The sequence below is a fragment of the Lepisosteus oculatus genome, chromosome 19 (genome assembly GCF_040954835.1).
Source record: "Lepisosteus oculatus isolate fLepOcu1 chromosome 19, fLepOcu1.hap2, whole genome shotgun sequence".
In the NCBI taxonomy this organism is placed as follows: Eukaryota; Metazoa; Chordata; class Actinopteri; order Semionotiformes; family Lepisosteidae; genus Lepisosteus; species Lepisosteus oculatus.
The window spans coordinates 2,337,492-2,361,221 of record NC_090714.1 but is presented as its reverse complement, the minus strand read 5'-3'; the positions used below and the strand labels follow the sequence as shown (position 1 = coordinate 2,361,221).

General features: G+C 41.5%; 2 protein-coding genes across 13 annotated transcripts in view; both read right to left on the bottom strand.

Moving 5' to 3' along the window:
* Positions 1-10,480, bottom strand: part of sun1b (Sad1 and UNC84 domain containing 1b) — a 32,422-nt gene extending 21,942 nt beyond the window's left edge. For 5 of the 12 annotated variants that reach the window (XM_069180851.1, XM_069180852.1, XM_069180854.1 and 2 more), the window contains exons 1-2: positions 8,245-8,376; positions 3,484-3,578 (exon numbers count right to left, since the gene is read on the bottom strand). In XM_069180851.1, coding sequence (XP_069036952.1) covers positions 3,484-3,578; positions 8,245-8,361 — 212 coding nt within the window. In that variant the 5' untranslated portion in view covers positions 8,362-8,376. Of the gene's footprint in view, positions 1-3,483; positions 3,579-6,566; positions 6,934-6,958; positions 7,600-8,244; positions 8,377-9,671; positions 9,694-10,200; positions 10,308-10,416 lie in introns of those variants that run through there. The other 7 variants (XM_069180855.1, XM_015359736.2, XM_015359738.2 and 4 more) reach the window with 7 other exon arrangements.
* A 7,604-nt stretch (positions 10,481-18,084) lies between these two features.
* The window catches only part of dnaaf5 (dynein axonemal assembly factor 5), a 41,678-nt gene continuing 36,032 nt past the window's right edge, over positions 18,085-23,730 (bottom strand). Inside the window, exons 11-13 of the mRNA XM_006636991.3 lie at positions 23,244-23,400; positions 22,773-22,964; positions 18,085-18,702 (exon numbers count right to left, since the gene is read on the bottom strand). Of these exons, the coding sequence (XP_006637054.2) occupies positions 18,563-18,702; positions 22,773-22,964; positions 23,244-23,400 (489 nt within the window). The 3' untranslated portion in view covers positions 18,085-18,562. The remainder of the gene's footprint in view (positions 18,703-22,772; positions 22,965-23,243; positions 23,401-23,730) is intronic.

The following is a 23,730-nucleotide window of genomic DNA, read 5'->3' as shown; positions in this document are numbered from 1 at the left end:
GAGTAGAAATCGACACAGCCAGCGGTCCCTGGTCTAGGGCCGGGTTGGACCGGGGCAAGAACGCGAACAAAACAGGAGCTGGCCTGTGAATTGGACGCCTAACACAGCAAAGCAGGACCACGGGGGTCTGTATGAATCTCCCACCCCCAGGCTGATGGTAAAAATAAATTCTGCAGGAGGAGAAAAGGAAAAAAAATCTCATGTGTATTTGCACAAGATGGCATTCAAATCCAGTCCTCCCACACCACAGAACAGCCATGGTTACTGAGCTATAGACAAGCCCGAGTACAAAACACTCCAGGTGGCCAGGTCTACTTTTACATCACTGCCTGGAATACTGTAAAGACTTCCAAAAGCACAAGTATTTCATCTTAATTAGGTTTACCTTTACCACTAACAATGAAATGCCGTAGCCCATTTCACACACGCCTATACAGTATAGAGCAGCTAATCTCAAATCGTACTGTATAATACAACGTAAAGGATATAAACCAGATTGTTCAGAACAGTGAAGTTGCCATTTAACAGTACTAATAGGCCAGATTAAAATTTGTAAGGAAAAATTTCTGTTCAGAATTGAAAGATGCTGGAAAGAGCACAGCTTCATGCCAGATATAAAGCTTTATAAATTGCACTGTATAAATCTACAGTATGTATCGGGGCCTATAAGCTCAAAGCAAGAATTTGGTATTCTTTGCAGCAAAACCAATTTTTATATATTGCACAATTATAACTCATGTTTTAAATAATTACACTTAGAGGGTAATCACTAGATACCACATCAAAAATTACTGAAGATGCAGTGACTGTTAACTGCATTCTAAAAGGCAAGTATTTTGTTGTAAAACCCAAAAAATCATCATATGCAATTTTTTGTGTTATTGTTATTGCATGACATGTTGATGGACTTGTAAATCAAATCCGGCTGTCATATTTAACTCTACTTTTGCTTAAGTGACTTGATCTCTCTTTAGTTGATCTACTTGATCCAAAACCTTGTAGTTCCACAAGGAAAATCAATGGAAATGAGTGTCAGAGCCGACAGCAGAAGCCGATTTGAAGGTCTGATGGGAGACCATGAAGAAAAGGCGCAATCTAACACTAACTAGTTCAGCTTTGGGAGACTAAATGAAAATGACATTTAAAAAAAACAACAGATTAACGACTGTGTTAAACGAAACACTCCTTGTTTTTATTTCGGGAGACTTTTCTTGAACACACTGGATTAGAATGGATGCCTCAGTATAGTGAGCTTTTCTCTGCTCCCTGCGCCAGCCCTGGGGAATTTTCGGAGGCCGGAAAAGCAGATGGCCCAACGGTTAACTGGTGTCACTCAAGCCCCTGGGACCGCCCTCTACATGTGGCCCTGCCCTCTGGAGGAGGAGGTCTGTATTAAACACACCAGCCCCTTCAGGGCTGCTTTCAAGCTACGGCCACTCGCTGGTAACCTTCCAAGATGCAGTCGGCAAACAACAACTGCAAGGAAAGCACATGAGCTCCAAGAGCAACCAGCTCCCTTAAAAGAGCATCAGGGAATGCAGTATATTTAATAGGCAGACTGAACTAGTATCACTTTCATGGCTATTTAAAATTGGGGCAAAAGCAGCACTGAAATTGGAATCATTCATGCTACTAACTACATTGTGAGGAAATCGAGGTTGCTAAACCTTATGTTTCTGTTTCTTAATCAGGAATTAAAATGGTCAGTAGGTATACGATAGAAAAAAAATCAATTTTAATCAAGCTTTTTCTTGATTCTTCCAATCTGAATTCCCCCAGAAGCACTGGATTCCTGTTCGTTTGACAGGAACAGCCCAGGCAAAGGTCTTCCACACACCGAGAACTGCACACTCCCAAGTAAACCTACAGTAATAACTGGGTCAAAGAAGAATACAAGAATTAAGTTAAAAAAAGACACTGTAGACTACCTGCAGCCGAACAACAAATGTCAATGAACTGCTGAAATCTGTGCTTAAGCCTCCTCCAAGAAACTGTACAATTTAAGAACTGTGTTCAAGGTAGAGTACTGAGTTGCTTGAAACCCAAACCCTCATACCACTGAGCACAACGTCTCACACCTTTACCAAGACATCTGTAAACACCACACACCTGCACAGCAGTGACACTTTTAAGCCCTTGCAAGCTTTTTTTTAGAGGTATAATACTCTTACCTTGGGGAAAAAAATGGTTTGAGCATGCAAACATTCACAAGGTGTGAACGCACAAGGTTCAGAAAAGGATTTATTTTATGGATTAAACAGATCTCCTGATTGGTCACCAAGAAACATATTGCATCAAAACGGGCAGTTTAGATAATCCCAGCAAATGACACCTACAGGTATTAATTTAATGACATTGTAATTTAAAGTAAATGTACTAAACCAACACAGTAGTGCAACAACTGAAAGTTGTTTACATAAAGTCAGTTACAGTATCCTCATGGAAGAATTGTTTATACACTAGCTTAAATGTTAGCAATGGGGGAAGTAACTAACCTCTCTCAAGATTCTAAAACAATCCATAAAAAAGGTTATTATTATTATAAAAACATTATGGAAACCATTTTTGCTAGTTTTCCCACTGGACCAGATGCCTTGAGTGTCTATATCGACATACAATTTAATGTTTAAATTTCTCATACATCAATTGCATATTGAAAAGTAATTCAACATATGGAAGATGGTCTAAAAATCTGAAGTTACAAAATGAGTAACAATTTTCCCCTTATAACTGTATATACATATATTTGTAGAATATATGTGTTGTATTATTATTTTTATTGTATCATTCATTACACCGTGGCTGTGTTGTCTGTGTTAAGCTGCTGTTGCACTGCAATTTCCTTCATGGGATCGATAAAGAATCTATCTATCTATTTCTTTAACCTTTCACATGCCTTAACAATACAGAAGAATAATTAAGTTTCCTTTCAGGGCTTCACACTTTCAGGATATAGATTCTCAGCGCAACTCTTACACATAGAAACCGTTTTAGACACATTCAAGTACAACTCTTCCAACGTATTTGCCCAGTGAGACTGCAAAACGTCGATGTCGGAATTGAAATTCCGTAACGCCAAGATACGGATACCGCACTTCTCTGAGCTTTTCCTCTTATGAACCGTTCTTCCGCAACCCACAAGAGGAAAAGTCCCAACGCGTGTGGGCATCACCAGGGTACAGTGTCACACTGGCCAGTGTAAATGGAGCTCATTCATGTCCGGCAAGTCAGCACTCATCCTTCCTAGATAAGAGCTTACAATCCTGGTGCTCGGACCCGAGATCTCATTTCGACACTGGTCGGTTTCACTCATCGGGAGTGTGGAAAAGAAACAAGTTTCCCGAAGGACACGTTTAAGTATGAAATTATGATCAAAGCAATAAAGAAAAAAAAAACAGTTCAATCCACATCCAATAATCCAGCTGTTCAAGGGGAAATCAAGAGCAGCAGGTGTGGGCTGACAGACGAGCTGTGGGTTCTCACCTGAGCGAGTACGTGTAGCCAGTGTTCTCTGGCACACACTGGGGCGGAGTGTATATGTGCAGGCGAGAAAAATCCATGGTCATTCCCTGATCAGACTGCAAGAACGAAGGCAGGGGCTTTAGGCGAGAACACAAGCAGGCACCCTCATTCACACCCAGTCATGTCAAACAAACCGAGTGTTGTTCAGCCTGTCTCATCCGCAGCAGTTGGCAAAGTTTGGCATTTGTGCAACATGCGACTCAGCTCTTGCAGCAGCCCAGGAAAGAACAGAGCTGGCATCTCTGTTGTGCTCATTTCCACAGACGGGTTTCATATACAGTATCTCTTTCCAAGCTATTCAACTACTCTAATTAGAAAGTGCACTGAAAACATTTTCTCTTTCAGAAAACGCCAAAAATGGGACAAATGAGACACTGATGGTATTTGGTCTTATTGTTTACACAAACCGCAGAAGATTTTATTCTAAATCGGGACACAATGCAAATAGCACCTCATGGTTATGAGATAAAAGACACCTGAAATAAACATATGTGCCTTGCAAAGGTATTCAGACTCCTGCACAGTTTTCGTATTGTGGAGTTGAAGTGTGCATTCATGACGCTTTCAAGTAGCAGTGAACGCATTATTAACACAAACCTAATCCACACATTCAAAGCAAAAAGCAACCAATATAAAAAAAATGGGAAAGGCACAACTTCTTCAGTATTCAAACTCTTCACAGTGACAGGCCGGAATTAATTTGAACATACTGAACTAGCTTAACAAGTCATACGGTTAGTTGAGTAGTCTCTGTCGATGTGAAATTGCGTTTCACACCATTTCAGAATAAAAACACCCGTCTCCTGAGATCCTTCTGTCAGGTAGTGAATTTCAAGTAAACACCATGAAGACCAAGATGCTTTCAAAACAACTCAAGGATAAAGCTTAATAAAGGAAAAGATCAGGAAAAGGGAATACAAACATATCAAAGACTCTGAATATTTCTTTGAGCATGGTGACACTGCCTGGGTTAAGCTATCTGTCCGAGATGAGCAGTCAGGAGGAAGGAGGAAACTGGTTAGCTGGATGCAGTGAGAACAACAGAGCTCAGTGTCTGCGGTGAGAGGAAATGTCCAAAGGTCACCAATATCCCAGTCACTCTCCAAAGACTTGTAACGAACTTCTAAAATCCCACTTTTTTTTAACAAAACACTTCGAGTGAGCCTACAAATGTATGTCAAAAAGGTTTTGTGGTCAGACGGAACAAAACTGGAACTTTTTGCTTTAAATGCACTATATTAGGTTTGCATCGCTCAAGTCTATACAGAAGTGTCTTAAGAATAAGTAATTACATGTTCTTGAGTGGCCCACTCAATGTACTGAGTTGAATCCTTTTGAGTATCTGTGGAAAGATGTGATGACTGCTGTACATAACATTTCAGTTTTGTCTTTAGTTTTTGCAGACGTTTACTGTAACTTATCTTACCCTTTTAACACTTCAGTTTGACCATTTGGGTTTTGAATAAATATGAAATTGAAAAGCATGCATCATTTTGTAATTTCACAAGACGAGACACGAGAGGAATACTTCTACAAGGCACTGTATATCAGACGAAGCTTCATTTATTAGCATTAAAGTGCAACACCTGTGTTTTACACAGCAGGCTAACATCTACTGCACTTGCACTTCTAAACTCTTGCTTTAAATTAAACTATTATTTTAATGAGTTAAACAAGGGCTAGTTTTTATAAATGTTACCTAAAATGTACCATATTACCTACATTCACACACTCATTCAGGGATCCAGGATCTTACAAAATGCTCCCACAGAAGTGCTACAGACAGGTTATAACCAACAGTCGGTAGCCTATATGCCTACTCTTAAGAAAAAACCTTCAAAGAAGTTGAAGAAGTTGGTACCATTCCTGACAACATTCCTATATGAAAGAAACACATAGCTGTTCAGGCCTGGAGGGCTGGGTGAGGCGTCATACAGTCGAGTTTCCAGGAGGTAAGGAAGACGTGGGCATTCTAGTTTTAAATCGGAAAAGATATCTACATTTACGCGATGGCAATCTGAACGATGGCATTTTGATGAAGAAGCATAACCTTAGGCAATATATAAAGAGATAACTTGTATTCGCAGACTACCAAAGCACTGCAAACTGCAGGATAGCGTTCCTATCTCTCTAGACTATATCTCAGCATAAAGGTCTCAATCCTTGCGCACACCCAGAATGTCCAAAAGCTCTGTTCATCAGAACACCATTTCAGTGCATGAAAAGAATAACTTTCCAATCATCTCTCTCTTCAAACCCATTAGACATGAATCCAGCACAACCAGGCCGATAAATCTTAAAATCCACTAGAAACTAGATTAATAACTCATACTTCCTTCTCCTACTACTGCAGGATGCAAAAATCTGCTGCCGGTAATACTCTAATTCAAACACTAGCTATGGCGAAGGCCCCTTGTTGGTAAACACTTCTTAGAGAGGGTACTACATCACCTGAATATCATACTTAAAAAGTCTTTGTGCAGAAACATTTTTGTAAGGACCAGTAGACGTATCATATACTTCTTGGAAAGTGGCTCTACTCAATAACACAGATTGTACAGAGGGGCCCGATTCAAATATCGAGGACTTTGAAAGGGACTGATGAAGTAGACCAAAATTCATGGTCCATAAACCTTATATACTACTTCAAAACAAGTAAATAATCATTACATTTAAGACCGTTCATACCATCTTTGGTTTATACAACAGCATCTATTCAGCTAAATTGGACTTAACAGAGCTTTAACTGTCAAGGTTATCTATTCAAATTGCATCTCATCTGAAACAGCTTTCAAATCCGAGGATGACTTCAAAACAGCTTCAGGTACAAACTAGTTTTTCTACGTATAACCTTGCTTCAATCAGTTTAATCCTAAAAAGGGCAACTGCTAATGGACTTAGTACGGGAGACAGGCTGAACTTGAAATCAGTTTCTCTCACACAAGCACAGAGGGCAAACACGCTCACGCAAGACATGCCCAGCAAACTTGGCGAAATACAGACAGCTCCTTTTTTTCAGAACTCCTTTTTAAAGCTAAACATACCACTCAAAATGACGGCAAATTCATTTCGACAACGTGCAAGAAAATGAAAGATCGCGACGCTCTCTGCAACAGAAAATGTGTCAAAATCCGGGATCAGCGGCGCTATGGAAAGATAAAAAGCATCAGCAGATTATTCCAAATCTGGACCCGATGGCGTTAATATCGCCAGTCTGAAATGCTAAATTTAGATCACTACATTCTAGCACTGTATGGGAACACATGCAATCTTTTACAGTAAATTAAAATGCGCACAAGTGTTGTATCGCGTACATGTATCTTCATGCGCAGTGAAGTAACAAGAACATCCACACATTTCATAGTCAGAACACTGCGCCACAGCAATGATTAAAGCCCAGCTTTAACGCGAAGAGATCTGAAAAAAAGGAGCTCACGCGTCTGGATTGCCAGTTACAAACGGCAGATTATGTCCTCCAACGCAGGGGGTGCGAGTCACTGAGAGCAGAACCAGACCTCAAGTTGTTTTCACTTGCCCATGCAGCAGGACGAGTCCATTTGTCTCACGTTAGCGCAATCCCGTCGGAAAGGCACAGCTCAGACTCGGAGATGCCCCGGCTGCCGCCCGCATTCCCACGTAAACCCCCCCCAGAAAACGGGATCCGAGCGCTTGTGCCCCCTGCGCCTCTGGTTACAGTGTATCTGGAGGGTTAAAACTTTGCAACTTGACAGCGCTGTTTCTCTACCCCCTGCTACAGAATTCCAAAATGGCTTCCCAGACGTAACAAAGCCTGGATAGCTGGTCCTCCCACTCCAGCCCCCGTTGTCAGTCAGGGCGCAGTTTGAATCTATTGGATAGAGACGATGCTATATCCAGCCCGCCGGGGCTATTTAACTGCTTGGGATGAGGTGCCCAGCTGAGGCACCAAGGGCCACTGGGGCACCAAACCGTCCCCAGTTCGCTCCACACCAATGAACAGGGAGCCGCCACAGATCGTGTTGGTTTTCCTCCACGGGGAGCCCAGTCCAGCAACGTTTGCAATGGGAAAACGGCGGAGCCACAAGATTGCTGGGCTTGCTTTCAAGGCAGGCGTGGCAGAGGTGACTCAGACTCTCCTGGCTGCCGACAGCCACTTGATGGCTGCGCTCTGACAGCCGCCACAACAGGCTCGGGCACTGGGCGGAACGGCACACGCACGAAACGTTGGGTAACTCCTCGCATGCAGACATCAAGGGATTTAGGGGAAACAAATCCCGTGAAGGGATGAGCGGCCGTGCATTAAGTTAGGGAGCAACTAAGACAATGTTTTTTTTCAGCGCCTTATTCATCTTCACTCGCGCAAAATTAACATTTGCAGGAGTCATCTCCAGCTGCAAGCAACCAGCCTTGCCGGCTATTTTGATGCAGCTGCAGAGACCCCCACCTCGGCCCGGTGTCAGAGAAGCTCGTTTCGCAAAAGCAACGAGGAGGAGGAGGAGGAGGAACCGGTGCCCTATTAAAAGTGCGAAGGCTTGCAAAGCAGATTTCCCTTAAAAGCTCCATCTCTACACTGCAGAGGCAGAAATCGTGATTTAGGAAAAAAATAAGTAACAGTAAAAGATTGACAACAAAATAAATAGCCTTAGCAGTACTGTAAACAAGCATCTTCGACTCGCCTCTATTTTTTTTTAAATGCGACAAACTTATTTGAAGGAAAAAAAAAACATTTTGCAAGACACCTACATAGAAAATGTTTGCCCGTCCCATTAAGTCCGATCCAGAGTCGAAAAATGCCTCCACGGTGATCCTGAACTGCAGGAGGAAACCTGGAGAGCCCGGGAAAAGCCGCCAGGAGAACATGCGAACTCCACACCGACAGACCCGCGGCCAGCGCTACCCGCCGACACGGACAATATCGACCACGCGAATTCGGGGAAGAAAAGGCGCATTATCATTTGAATATGATTGAGAATATACAGACCATTTTAGCACAAGGCATGTCAATGTCGACCATGAGAAATAAAAAAAAAAACAGAACTTCCCCTTTTAGATGAAGGGACTAGAGCTGTTGCCTGGCAACCCATCTAAAGACAACACCCTTGCTCAGTTTCGCCTGCAGCGGGTCCTAGCTATCATTTCCTCTCAGACGTTTCCTAGAATTTATTAAGTCATTAATTCTTTATATAGCTTTGCAGACGCCCGTGAGCCGTTATCAAGAGATGCCAAGCGCGACTGTTGCAAATGCATGAAGAGGGAGCAAAGGCAGATGAACCCCGAAAAAGCCATTGCTGACACTGGCTCACCTGCCCGCCGGGCACTTGTCCTTAGGAATTGAGCCCTACAGTGGGGGAAAAAATGCAACATCCCACAAAACAGCAACCTTCTATAAGATATTGGTCTGACCGCGCATGAGTTTACGCGATTGCACATCTGCAAAAAAAAAAAATCCCATAAAGGTTTACTATCAGCACAAGGAGAAAATACCGCCCTCATTCTGGCAACCGCAGAAAAACACGAATGCAGATGCATGAACATTACATACGAATCACACTGCACAAGGCCTTATCTGGTTACCAACAGTTAATTTAATATCTATGGCTCCCAGCTCGTCTCGCACAGTCCTGGACGCTTCCAGGTGCAGAAGTTCAGACGCAGGTGTCTCCACCTGTCACACGCAGAAGACACTGAAGTTTGCGCAGGTCAAGGGGCAGAGCTTTAATTGGGAGCACCTGTATTTTGCATGGCAAAAAAAAAAAAGCTCAAGGTCCTAAGAATAGGCAAAGGCAAAGCACCCAGGGGTACGGTAACGAACCCCCCTATTTAATCCACTACGCAGTTATGCAACGTGTCGACTACGAAATGAATATTGACTTTTTAAAGCCAAATTTTAAAATAACAGGTCCACGTCTTTTATTTATACCCCTCCAACTTTTCAGTCTTAACCCCCCGAAAAAAATACAGCAACGGCTATGGCCATTTGCTAAACTGGTACCCGACTAGTCGGGTGTTGGTGACCTTACAGTAATTCAAGATACGAGCCTGTTTAGGCAGCCCTATCCACGGTAACGCTGAAACAAACATCTTGACTCGCATCACCGCCCAGTAAATTAACCTCAATAACCTTCCTGTCCCCCTCTCCAAAAAACACAACACTTGGATTATTAACGTACGCGGTGAGTCAGCCCAGCCCGCGGCCCAGGCCTGTCCGATGCGCCGGCGGCGCCCCCTGCTGGCGCGGGGCCGAGCGACACGCAAGCCGGCGCGAAATGCGAGCTGAACCGGACGGACACCCCAGCTAACACCCAGAATAATAACGCTTCGGGTACCAAATGACAGTTACTTTAAAAGTCTCTCAACGAGTGGAAGTTAAATAATTCAGCCAAAACAGTAAATATGTCATCACGGGAAGAAGAAAGAAAAAAAAAACATCATGTAAAACACGGTTCCATTCATACGTCGTTACCCCCGGGCTTTAGTTATTTAAGCACAAGTTTTAAATGTTATCAAGCTTTCCAGGGCAGAGCACTGTTTGCATCCCTTGCGCAAACGCCTGGTAATAACACGGAAACAGCGGCTTTCGCCGTCGTGTCCGCCTCTGTCGCAACTCACGTTTTTCTTTTGGTTTTTCACGAATAAAAACATCTGAAGCTAAACACGAGGAAGCCAAAACGACCAGAAAAGTGGAGGAAAAACACTCACCCGTGTCAAACCTCCCGGTTTTTGCAACTCCAAATCCGTTTTTCCCTCTCCCTCCGCGATGCAGCTCCTCCTGGATATTTGAAAGTCCCCCTCTTTTAAAACGTCATCTGCAAAACACGAGGGGAAGGCGGCATTAACAGCGACAACTATCAGTCACTCATACACAGTTTCGCTACGCCCTGACAGAAAGCGGTAATGCAAAACTTTATGACACACTTTCAGGCTGAAGTCCAAGTCCAAACGGCCCGCTACTCCAGCCCAGCCCATCCCGTTTTATTCCCTGTTTTGGGAGAGCGCCATCCCCCGGCCGGAAGCCTCCCTCCCTGGGCACTGTTCATCTGGTTTTCGGCGTACTGTACCTTCAAAACTATGTTTCAATAGTAAATCTGCATTTCAATTAGTTACCGGGAAAATTAATAAAAAACGCATACCTTGGGAGAATTAAGTTGTAAAACGTAGGAATAGACATACATATACATTTTAAAGTGTACGACCACTGGACGTTTTGATGAAATAATATTTAGGAAGAGGCGGCACAATTTGGTGTGTTGCATGAACCCACATTAACGCTTGGGACATGGGTTCTGTGCGTAAATGGCCTCATCTGTGTTTGGACAGCTGATTGCGCCCGTTAATCCCCATCCTTTCCCGCAAATTCGCCTTTTATGTTAGTTTTATCTCGCTCTGTACACTGGCAAAAGAACACCAACCCATTCCCACCTTCACATTTTAATGTAACCTCTACAATTATTGACATTGCTGTGCCCATTTTGTTTCTGCCACATACCCGCATCGTTTTTCTGTTTGGTACACTAAGTGGTTCAATCACAGCATTAAGGCCTGACTACAGTTCTCAGTATCTCTGCCTGCAGAACCTGCCCTAGTTTACAGTGTCTGCCTTGCATTGATAATGAAGAGCGCAAATATTGCTTGATTGTCTTGTACTCGAGGATGGGGTAGGGTGTAACAATATACTGTGGCCCTAATTACTGAGTACTGTCTGTGTGGAGTCTGTATGTTCTTCTCCATGTTTGGGTGGGTTTCCTCCAGATGCTTCATCCTTAAAAACACTGATAAAGTTAACCTAATGGAGCTCTTCAGAATACACCATTCAGAGAACGCAATATCAAGTACAAAGAAGTGCTTTTAAAACTGATAATGAGAGGCACTTTTGTACTAAAGGATTTGTGGGAGTCTGGAACTAGCTGCAACTAACATGTTCTACTATTTTTTCAGTACTTGTACACTCAGAACTATGTACGTTACAAACACAGAATAACAGGTTTTCTTGGACAGAAATGTAGAAGAAAGTTAACACCTACTGTTATATTTGTACAATAATGCATTTTACACTAATGTTTTCTCCTGGCAATAAACTTTGAGGTACTGTAGGATATTTCCTTTATATACTGTATGTTACCTTTGAATTGTAATGCAAAGTACTGTAATCTGGTGCGGTCACATTTTAACATCACAATCCAGAGTCTACCCTATCTGAACGTATCCAAAAAGATGTTCTTGTCCTTCCAATGTGAAAAGACTGCATTTTGTGTGAACTGCACACTCGTTTAAATTAGGAATGACGACAGGAGATACAGTGATTCGTTACTGTCAGTCAATAAACTCTTCTAATGCAAGGGGACATGCATACTCATATTTCTCCCGATTCGTATCCAGATATTGGGAAATAAAAGCAGTGAAACCTAAGCAGAAATCACAAGCATGTTTAAAGAAGTCAGGTGTGTTGCTCAAGTTTCTCTGCTGGTATACCTTTCATCACGTGACCAGTAACTAGGAGCGCTCAAACGTGCAGCACAGTTGTACTTCTTATACAGGTGTGCACACCTCCTGTCCACCAAGCGGCTACCTTGTAGTTTTATCTTCCAGCAGTACGCAGTGTTAAAAAGGAGATATTAAAAGCTGCCTGAAGGCAAAACACAGTGTCTCATCATCTGGCTTTAGCTTAAGGGACTCGACTGAACTGTTTTGAAAGCAGAAAAAAATGAATTTAAGAGAAGCGGCAATCTTGATTTCCATCATGTGCTCCTTTGAGGCTTTGGCCGAGCTGCCGCAAGGTATCAACCGCTGTAAGTACCTTAAAGTCCTTGAGGTCACCTACCGCGATAAGGAGTAGGACAGTAGCACCGCAATTAGAGAGCGATGCAGTATAAAGACATAGGCGTAGCAAAGCGTAACCTGCCGAGAAAGTGAGTATATTATAGTCCGAGACCTATTTATTCTGACTGCAAGTAACGTTGGATGTTGTGCGAAAAGTAAAACTAAAGATACTGTTTGCTCCTATCCCGTAGAAGGAGGAATCCGTGAGTGAATTTACCTATGTTTACTAATGAGAAGGAAAGTTATAACTGGCAGCTATGTTAACAAAGAGCGTGGGAACTGTATGAGCACCACATGCAGTAATATTCTAACATTTAAGTAACACACCTTTATAACAGAAATGTAAATTTTAAATGGTTTGTAAATTAATATAATTGTTTTACCGTCCTTTTAACAGACATGTATTGTGAAAGTTGCCTGGCTACAGTGCAGGGTAAGAGCTTCCTTTGTTTGTTACACATCACTGGGAGACAAAGGATTATGCCAGAACTGGTCAGACTGCATTTATGTCTTCCAGAGCTGAAGAATTTGATGAGGACTCCTTCTACAGACCCAACCGACAAACGGAAACTGACTGATTCTGTGTGTGAAGCTGATATATTTAAAGGCGTCAATTTACCCACAGACAAAATGATAGAAGCCTGCAAGCACCTGTTAGGTAATTTGGTTGTTTCTTCATGCTATGTTTAGACACTCATCAGCAAAATCCACAATTAATATAAATGCTTTTGAGTTGTATCTCTATTTTGCACATTAATTTAACTCTTATATCCTGTATCTTAAATAGGGGATTTAAAACAAATCTCCTGTCCTACCACATCAGTTTGCCTTAGAGGAATACAAAAATACAGGATATAATTTTAAGAGCTTGAGAGACAGCTCTTTAAGACAAGGTAAGGGTCCTCGTGTGTAAACTGTTTCGGAGAAAAACCTTTTCTTTTCGAAAAAGATCAGGCTATATCTGCTGTTATATTTTAAAGTTGCAGAAATACAAATACGTACCTCTCTGTACATAGACGACTAATTGATAGAAGCGATGTCACAGGATTGCATATTAAGATGTGGGACATCAAGTTACAGGGAACTGGTCATAAGAAATTAAGCCATATGACATCGGTAATTAATAAATGTTCTCTGTTGTTACAGAATTTAGATTTTACAAGGATTACAAAGGTTACTTTCAGTGCCCGTGTCCTCCGACACCGTTCAGAGCAATTTACAGAGTAAAACAAATCAAGCAAAAAAAAAAACATCAACATAAAAATAAATAAAACAGAGATTTAAAAAAAGTAGGAAAAGTTAGAAAAGGCAAACAAAGCCAGAGCAACCGGATACGTATTTAGTCTAGATTTAAAAACTTTATTTTTATTATATAAACATTAACAGTATTATTATAAACAAAGTTGAAACTAATGTAAATTTCAAGTTGAATCCTGATGTCTTTAAATTCTAGTGGGGGGAAAAAATAAAAAACAGTTCTGACAAATTTATTTTCAAACACAGCAGCCCGTTGACATAAAATAGCGAGTGCACAATAACACGTTAACTGTGTCAAAAAACATCCGAGCAGTACGCGGCGTTCTTTGAGGCACGCAAGCTGTTTATTCCCCTGGCACAATTCAGAGTCAGAGTTTGATAAACAAGTATTAGCAATAAAATAACACAAACTAAACTACACAAAATACAACATTAACATCAGTCAGACTATATAGACTCGGTGGCCTCCAATAAGAGAAATCCAACCCGCTTCCTAAAGTAACGAATATGGCCGGTAGCCAGATCTCCTTTCCCATAACCTGGATGTCCGAAAATCAGTGGGAATCCCCTCCTGCAAAAGATGCATCATTCACTAGGAGCTGCGTCATTTAACCTGAGGATTCCAGCATAAAAGAAATCAGATTTCCTTCAATAAATAAGACAGCCAGCTGTCTAGGATGAGGCTCAAATTGCCGAGTCAGAATCTGACCGGAAGAAAGTTTTCTCGCAAGGCACAGGCGAAGAGGAAGAGAAAAGTGATGATGTTCCTTCTCATTCCTTCCCTCCCTTTACTCTTAATCTCCCCTGTCCTTTTTATGCTGTCTCTTGGGCTAAAGAAGACTCAAACCATTTGCTAAGACGTTAATTAACCAGAGGAAACCATCAGACACCCCTCCTTGATCATCTGTGTTTACCTGCCGTGCAGCTGGGCAAACACCTCTTCTGAAACACCGTCTTTACGTTTTATGACCTCTTAACTCATAGCAATGCAAAAATAATCATAACGACCACCGGATCTTATTGATCTTAATCGGTGCTGTGTTTTGCAAAGCAACAGCAGGGAGTCTAATGCATGCGAGCGGTTTTACAGATGCCCACGGTAAGGACTTTAACGAGGCGCTGCTGACCAGGAGAGCGGACGAACTTGACATTCTCTTCTGCTACGAGCAGTCTCTGGCCTGCATGGGAGTGAAGCGAGCGCAGACTCAGGTAAACACGCGAAAAACCCTGGAATAACAGCTGAACATCCAGCGATCCAGCTGGCATGGGCAAGAACAGTTTTTATAGAGCATGTTTTGCTGTCCATGTGTATTTCTTTCGAGCTTCCTCTAACGAGCCTTGAGAAGATTTTGCATGTGACCTTTAGTAAAGGCCGTAGGTCGTAGGTAAGATATGGGTTTTGTTAAAGCACATCAGGATTCCTACTGTATTTGTGTTTCCTAGTAGCCATGACCATGTCCGTCTGGCATGGAGTTATAACCTAATTTTCCATCAGGTCTAGAAGGACAGGTCGTGTGACCAATGAGCTTTATTCAGATGTGGACTCTTACTCCCACAGATGTGGCTGCTTTTCCTCTGTAGTGAATTAGTAGCCTACAACATTCTGCTGTAGATATATGTCACAAAGTAAGTAAAGACATGTACTGTATGTTGTGCACATCTGAGACTGGATCGGCTCACGGCAGCCATATTTCATTATTGTAGCCAAATCTTTCACAAGAGGGGGACGGTTGCACAACTAAAGAGCCCCAAACACTCTAGACAGGGGACATATGCTAGTCTATGTATACCAATCTATGTTCCAACAGGGCAAGTCCAGAGAAAAGATTGATTAAATGCTTTATTCACTGTAGATTAATTTGCTCTCTGGGAATACATGATGTTTCTGGAGTTTAGCACACTCAGCCACCAAGACACAGTGGATTACATATCGATTTCTCACAGCATCGTTTTGAGACTGCTCTGTACGGTATTTAAGGTAGCAATCTGGATAAGCAGAAGGACAATTCCAGCTGACAGAACAACCTGTTTTATGTAGAAAATCCTTTGCTTCCTTTGGCCTCGTGGCTTCTTCAGAGAAGTCGATCAATTGTTTTTCACCAAATCTGAGATGGCAGCCAAACGATGTGACTAATCACCTAGTTTTGAATTCACTTTTACAGGAAGGACAATATGGATCAGTGTCAGTAAAACAGATAGTCTCTTTTGGAACTGTACACAGTGAAAAAAAAAACAAGCGTTTCAACATGCACGTTCGCTACAACAAATCATCAATCACATCTTCAGTCTCAAAGTATTCATTGTTTTAGTCTAAAACCTCCCCTTTCAGTGAAACTTTATCCATGTGTTTTACACGTCACCGTTTTCTTACTACTGTATCTTATTACTGCAAAGTCCCTCTTCTTTCCAGGACAATAAGAAGCGTGAATTCAGGGACAAGCATGTTGAAACTTTGCTGCAGCGCCACAAAGACAAAGTGCGTTTGGCGAATCCAGTCCACATCAACCCCAGTTCACCAGCTAAAGAGGAGCTGTAGGAACGAGATGAACTTCAGCAAGAAGACTGAACATTACTGAATACAGCTTTATAATATTATGTAATAAAGATTTCAATAATAGCAAACTACTTTCAAACATTGTTCTATAAAGAACTTTTGGTCTATAAAGAACACATTTTTTTCTTAGTTATTGTGGGCTCAATGTGTTTATTTAAAAGTAACAGGTCTCTTAAAATGTGTAACCTTCTGCTTCACCCTGTGGTGCTAAAGCAGTGTCCGTCCATAGACATGATTCAGACAAGCTGATCTCATTCACGGCTCCTCTTATGTGCTGTGTCCCTGACAATAAAATAATTTCTGTATTATATCTGTATATAGAAAAGTATTGCTTTCAGTGCATCATTACTTTGTCATTTGCTGCCTGTACCATCTCCACAGCTTTTTAAACAAGGAGATGCATGTTTTCACTTTAAATAGATAAGACTTTATTGATCCCAAAGGGAAACTGATGATGCAATTTTACAATGATGTTTTGGTCAAGAGTCTTTCACCCTAACAAAACATGTACAAGCAAACTTAGTAGACCATATAATGATAAAGTAAATATACTGCCAATATCAGTTCCAAAAGGGTGCCAATACCCTAGATTTATCCAGATGTGCCAAACAATATAGGTGAATCTAAGAAAATATGTGTAACTGTCTCAGGCAAAAAATGACTGCTTTACACCCACAAATGCTATAGCTTACATTTAATGTATCAGATGGAAAATCAAAAATACTGAGCATCAAAACTGCAACAAATTAAAAAATATACAACAACCTTCTCTGTAACAAAGCAGCGGTCTTTCACGGAACAGGCGTGACATAGGCAAACACGAGATATATATCTGAGCATTTTTTTTGCCTTTTTTATGGCTCCCCCAACTAGTCTAGAAGTTATAAAGACAAATCAACATAAACACCTAGGTCAATCTTTCCTTTGGCTTTTATTCTAAAATTTCACCAGGCTTGACATTCCAGTTTAAATCATCTCATCACATGTGCCGAATCAGCCCTCTCAGTAGTGAGATTAGCTTGCAAGTAACATTAAGACACTTAGACACATCGCAACCAGTTGTGAATAATTAAAATGATGCCAATAACATTTAATCAATATCCAAAATCCTATATACTGTACCTAATGCACACACAGTGGAAGATCTTTCTCAAAGTTCTCAGCTATGGACCTCATAGTGGAAATACTTTCACGCCACCTAGTGGACACCTTTTCCTCTTAAAATAGATTAATAGAATTTGCATTGGTGCTACTGAAAATATAAAGGAGTAGGAATGTATAATTTAATATTTCTCTGAAGTATCTATGAACCTGTAACTGTATCCAAATTTTCTCTGAACTTTCTTTTTAAAGGTTGTAACTAAACCTTAATAATAATCTGTATCATCCTGCAACTCACAACTGGCAACCCACTGAAGCTCAGGAGTAGTGAGACTGGCCCATATGGATGGGAGACCTCCTGTGAAAAAAAGGTTGCAGCCGGAAGAGGTGTTAGGGGACGATTAAGGAGCGCTCATCCTGCGGTCTGTGTGGGTCTTAATGCCCCAGTATAGTGACGGGGACACTATATTGTAAAAGCCACCGTCCTTCAGATGAGATGTAAAACCAAGGTCCTGTCTCTCTGTCGTCATTAAAAATTCCAGGGTGTTTCTCGAAAAGAGTAGGGGTGTTACCCTAGTGTCCTGGCCGTTAACCATGTCATGGCCTCCTATTAATCTCCATCCATGAAGTGGCTTCATCACTCTGCTCTCCTCCCCACTGATAGCTGATGTGTGGTGAGCGTTCTGGCGCACTATGGCTGCTGTCGCATCATCCAGGTGGGGCTGCACACTGGTGGTGGTGGAGGGGATCCCCATTACCTGTAAAGCGCTTTGAGTGGAGTGTCCAGAAAAGCGCTATATAAATGTAAGGATTATTATAACTAGTGAATGTAAATAAAACAAAGGAGATCCAAATAAAGAAAACAAAGAGCAATGTTTATTTAAAAAATATAAAGCACAATTTGAATAAGTTAAGGCACTGAACATCTCACACATGCATAAATTTCACATTCCTCTGTGCAGCACAAATACAATGTACTGTATGTGTTAACAAAGAATTTTCAAATTTCTATAAATTTGATCGTGTGAAATAAATGTTAAAAGGTAATCAATTACATCACCATTATAACTTATAAGAAAACAATAAAAAATCTTGTTTAATGGCTAAACCCTTAAAGAAACACTAAGTAGTAGAAATGAGCATGTGCATTTAATTTGAAATGCAGGAAAAAATTTGAAGGAAAAGTTTAGCTGCTTACTAGATACATCTAATGTGATGTGGGTCAGTTCTGTAGACTTGTAATTTCGTACACATTTGGCAGATGAGCTGCACAGACAAACATGAAACACATCTGTGTTGAGAGGGGTTTGCAGAGGGGGATCGCGCTGAAATTCAAACCCTGTCCTCTGGCAGCTGGCTGATGTGCTGCAGGAGTTTATCGCAGTAGAATGGGGAGCGGTGCTTCTCCTTCACAGCTTCGACCTCCTGCTTCAGGAGCGACGGGTAAACAGCGCTGCCTTCCTTCAAAACATCTGAAGCACACAGCACACAGAAAAGATACGGTTAGTAAAAACCTACCCTTCAACCTTAACAATCTGTACCATCCACCCATTTTCCAACTGCTGCAAAGTGGGATCACAGGGGAGCCAGAACCTATCCCAGAAAGCAAAAGGCACAGGGCGGGACTCAGCCTGGATCACAGCACAGCCCCGTGCCGGAGGTCCAGTGCTGACTGGAGGAGAGGCGAGTCACTCACTAGCAGTATTAGTGGTCTGCAAACACCTTGATTGCTGTGTTACTGGTATTATTCCAGGGTGAGAAATAGCTTGCAGCCCTCTGTCTCCTCGCATTTACACGAGCAGTGAAACATCACTCATAGCTACTCGGACTCACTCGGGCCGACTGTCCCAACCCCCTTCCTCAAACGAACGGGTGTTACTTCCACCAGAGCAGGATATTTAAATCCTTACCTGCCATTGATCCGGTGCGCTGTCATCGAGATACCTCCTGACCCAGGTAGTGCTCACAGCATTACCAACCTGCCACTCATACCAAATCCTGCCCGAAAGATTCCCTGTCTGTCCTGAACCGGCTCTGCCTGTCTGCACTACGTTGCTTTCGCCAAGCACCAGAACAACGGCGAGTTCCCCGTCAGTCTCCGAGTCTTTGCTGGGCCCAGCTACTGGATTCCTCAGCCTGTCAGCGGACTGCGGCTTCCCTCCCCTGCTTATCACATCGTAACGGCTGGGATTAAATATAACCACGGCCAACTATTCCTGCCTGTCCCTCCGCGGCGTTCAGCCAAGCGTACCACCACACAGTCAGCTCATACTGTGACCCAGGCTTGACTCTGCAAGTGCATCGACTGGCTGAGCCACACAGAAGCCCTGTCAAATACCATCAGACTAATACTTTCATAACAGCGGAACCAGAGTATGAGTCAATACCCAAACTTCGTTTCATATTAAATAATAATGCACAAAGACAAGTCATGGAACTGTTATCCAAGGCTGTTAACGTGTGAAAAAGTTAACATAACTATTCTACCTGACTAGTCATCATATGAAAAAGAAGCAACAGCTCTATTATGTTTTCAAAATCTGCTTTAAAATAATTTAAAAAGGCATTCCTATAGGTTTTATGCTGTAGACCGTCAATTGATCACTGATTTTTTGTTTATGCTTTTACCATATTTTTCATTGTATGCTTTGAATGGTGATTTATAATTGAAAGGTTATAATTTTAAATGGGATAGAACATAAAACCTAATTCTCATTAATAAATTACGACAAAGCGCCACACTGCCAAGAACAATGATCTCAATTTCCTTTCCTGATTTATTCCACTGTATGTCAGACTCATAAAGGGCTTATCCTACTTGAAAACAAAGCCTTGCAGGCATTCTACAGTGCTGTATTATCATTCAGCTGTCTACAACATTTCCATACATCCAGACTAATTACTGCACCAACGACTAAACTTTAATGGTTTTGGTACTTAAAAAAATACTTCTTAAAAGTCACAATTTTCAACAATGGCTGGTGAAAGATGATTCCTACAGCCGTAAGTATGTTATTTGATCACCCATGTCTTAAAGATAAAAATTAGATATAGTAATTTAAAATGAATAGCAATTTCAGTCACAGGCATATATCTGCTTATATCTTAGCAAACAAAATAGGTAGTATAGTGTATTTACTGTGCCTTACAAAAATATTCATCCCTTTTTAAATGTTGCACGTTTTTGTTGATTTTTTTAAATCCAGACCTGAACGCTCAAACTGAACACTCTAATGCAAAAAGTTAAATGTCAGCTAAAAGTGCTGAAGAAAAATCAAAAACTAAAATATGTTGACTGCAGAAGTATTCAAACTTTTTGCTATGGCAAATCAATCATTATTTTAAGTCACACAATGTGCTGAATGGCCAAGGACCTTTCAAAACAACTCGGGGACAAAGCTGGGAGAAGGCTATAAACCTATTTCAAAGTCACTTAATGTTCTTTTGCATTGTGCATTTCTTTGTATTGTCGCACCCAGACACTACCTAGATCAGGCCTTCCCTCCAAACAGATAACTGTTAGGTGCATATTGTGGAAAGTTTCTCTGATTCTACTCTAAGAGAGTGAAATCTCCAAAAATTTAGAGTTACTGTCTAAGGTAACTGTTTCTTCTCGCAAGCTATCAGATTACTGAACTCTACCCCTACCACTGACTAAACTTGGGGCATACAGCACGTGCAAATAAGCATTTCATTGCACTTGTGTGCATGACAAACTGAACCGAACTGAAGCCCTTGGTCACCTTGGATATTTAAGTCTCCCATCCATGTGTGAGCACTAGATGGCACTGTAATCGCACATACATGCATGCTCATGTACAGAGCACAAAAAAAAGCAAAGAAAAAAAAGCGCTAAAACCTGCCACACTGAGTAATTTATTTTAATGCTTTAGCCCACATGGGAAATGAACAATTTAAGGCTGCAATGTAGATAAGTTATCAGATATAAGCATTTCTTTGTTTTAAAACTAAAAGGTTTTTATTAGTTTACATGAATATTTGCACACAAGGTAGAGGTTGTTGAACAATACCTGCTTGTGCAAAGATGTAATAAAGGATACTTTTTTGACAAAGGTACAATTATGAAAGATAACAGATAGTTATAACCAACAGTACTATAGCATTACAAGAGGGGAAAACCCAAGGTAGCACTGGCAAGAAATCAGACATCAAGCAGCCAAAAGAAATGTTTAAAAGTGAATACCTATGTAATAGCTTAAAGAAAAAAAATGACAACACAATGTCTTCATTATGCCATGGTATCTGTTATTGTGGGCAATAAGCATTAATGTGCGCTATCAGCATTATCTACAATCTGGCATCTCATTCCACGCCGTCTCTTTAAAGTACTTCTTATCCCTGGTGACAGGATAATTCTTGCCTTTGTAAGTGAAGGACAACTTGTCCAATTATCATTAAACCTTTTTTTTAAAGAAGCCTTTGAAGGTATTGCTGTCAAAGTCATTTCTACAATACCCACACAACACAGCCACTAAGGGTTATTATCATTGTATTTGCTGCAGGAAAAGATGCTTCATATCACGTTCATGGCACTGTTCCTCAGCGTGAAATTAACCTCTCCTTTTTTCGACTGTAGCCTGCAACCTAACACTGCTCTCCACTTGACTGCAGAACTTGTTAGATTCATGCATAGTTTGTAAAAAGATAAGAAAGATGGATTTTCACTAAGTGACCTATTTTAAACTAGCAGTCCTGCCCACAGGAGCACAAATGTTATCCATGTGGTTCTTTACTTTGTTTTGTAGTTTAAATACAGAAAGCCTTGTGTTGATATAAGAAGTAATAAATCGCGATGATATACAGCAGAACTATCGCGAAAAGGGAGAGGAAATTTTTAGCCTTATATTTTTCACAAAAAAATTCCCCAAAAACTGTGGGAACAGTTAATGTTTGAAATACCCAGTGTTCCCTAGCACACCATTTCTCAAACACTTTGTGATACGTTAACAATCTGGGATTTTGCTTTTCCAAGTTATCAAAGAGCATTGAAAAAGGCTGGTTTATTTTGCAGATTGACTGAGGTCAAAGTAACGAATTTTCACTTCTCATTGGGAGCTCACCTAGATATTAATGGTAACCTCCAGATGAATATCCTACAGAGTCCCCATACTCACAAAAAATGAGAAGCGCAGATTTAAGGAATAAATAAAATGCCCAATGCTTGCTTGCCTGCACAGGCTGTCTCCCTCTGACCCATTTTCGGATAAAATGGTTAGAAAATGTGTAGATGGATGAATAGATGATATGCCCAATTCGAATACCACAGTGTATTTAATTGGGGTCTAGCTCCATAAGGGAAAAGACAAACCTCGAGCCTTCAAGTGAAGTAACATTTACAAATACTGAGAAAACAAAAACTGCTGTTAAGAGAATCTACATCGTGTTGCAGCCATACTAACAATCTTCCTGCTGCAGGATTCTCAACCAGACTAAGTAACATCCAAGTCGATGGCCCTGTGATTCAGCCACCAAGCTACAAAACTTATACCGAATCTCAGGCGTTCTGCGTCCCAGTTCTTACCGAATACGGCATTCTGAATACTGGTTTCTGGGTCATCAAGGTGAACCAGCAGCCCACGGAACAGAAACTCGACGTGGCTCTTGAAGAGGGCTCTGTCGTACTCGTCCCCGACGCACTGGAACCAGGCGCCCAAGGCTTTAGCGGCCGCACGGCGCACTTCATCACAGGCGTCATCCAGGCGTTTCAAGAGCTCTGTGGTGAGGAAGAGCAGAAGAGGTGTCGGGGCCGCAACACACCTGCTCATGCTGAAGACTTACCTGAACCAATTACCAATTGCTTGAATAGTTGAAAACCCGATATGTTCACCCTGACCCTCCTGCTGTTCGCAGTAAAACCTGGATTGATAAATCATAGTCTGCTGCCTCTGTTTTTATTCTACCAGGAGACTGCATTCCTGTCTGTCTGGGAAATTCCTGAGACCAGTAATTATTCTGATCATTCCTACTTAGGAGAGACCGCTTGCAAGCATACCGGGATAAACCTTGTTCAGCCCGTCTGGGTCCAGCTGGCATCCACAAAGTTTCAAAAGAGAAGCGAGGATACGGCAAGCCATCTGACGAGTCGTTTTGGAGTCTTCGTCAAGAGCGGCGATCACGTGGGGCATGAGCTCACTGTGGACGGTCATCATCTAGAACAGAAAGAGCCCTTAACTTTCAGCCAAACAGCACACAAGCAGTCTCGGCACCCTGATGACACAACAGAATTTTGTTTTTTTAAATCTCATGATGAGCAAATAAAAATGCAAAGTTCGTGAAATGTGTCAATTGTTTAGTTTTTTTACCACACAACTGTCTACCTAAGAGCCCCCCTTAATTTGTAGCAGTGCAGGAGAACCCTATATTAATTAGAAGGGGGCAAACATGTGAAGAATATTAATTCTTTCCAAGACTTATTTATCTTGGAATCAGGATCAGTATATAAAAGAGAAAGCAGACAACAACCAGTTCAGTATGGAAGA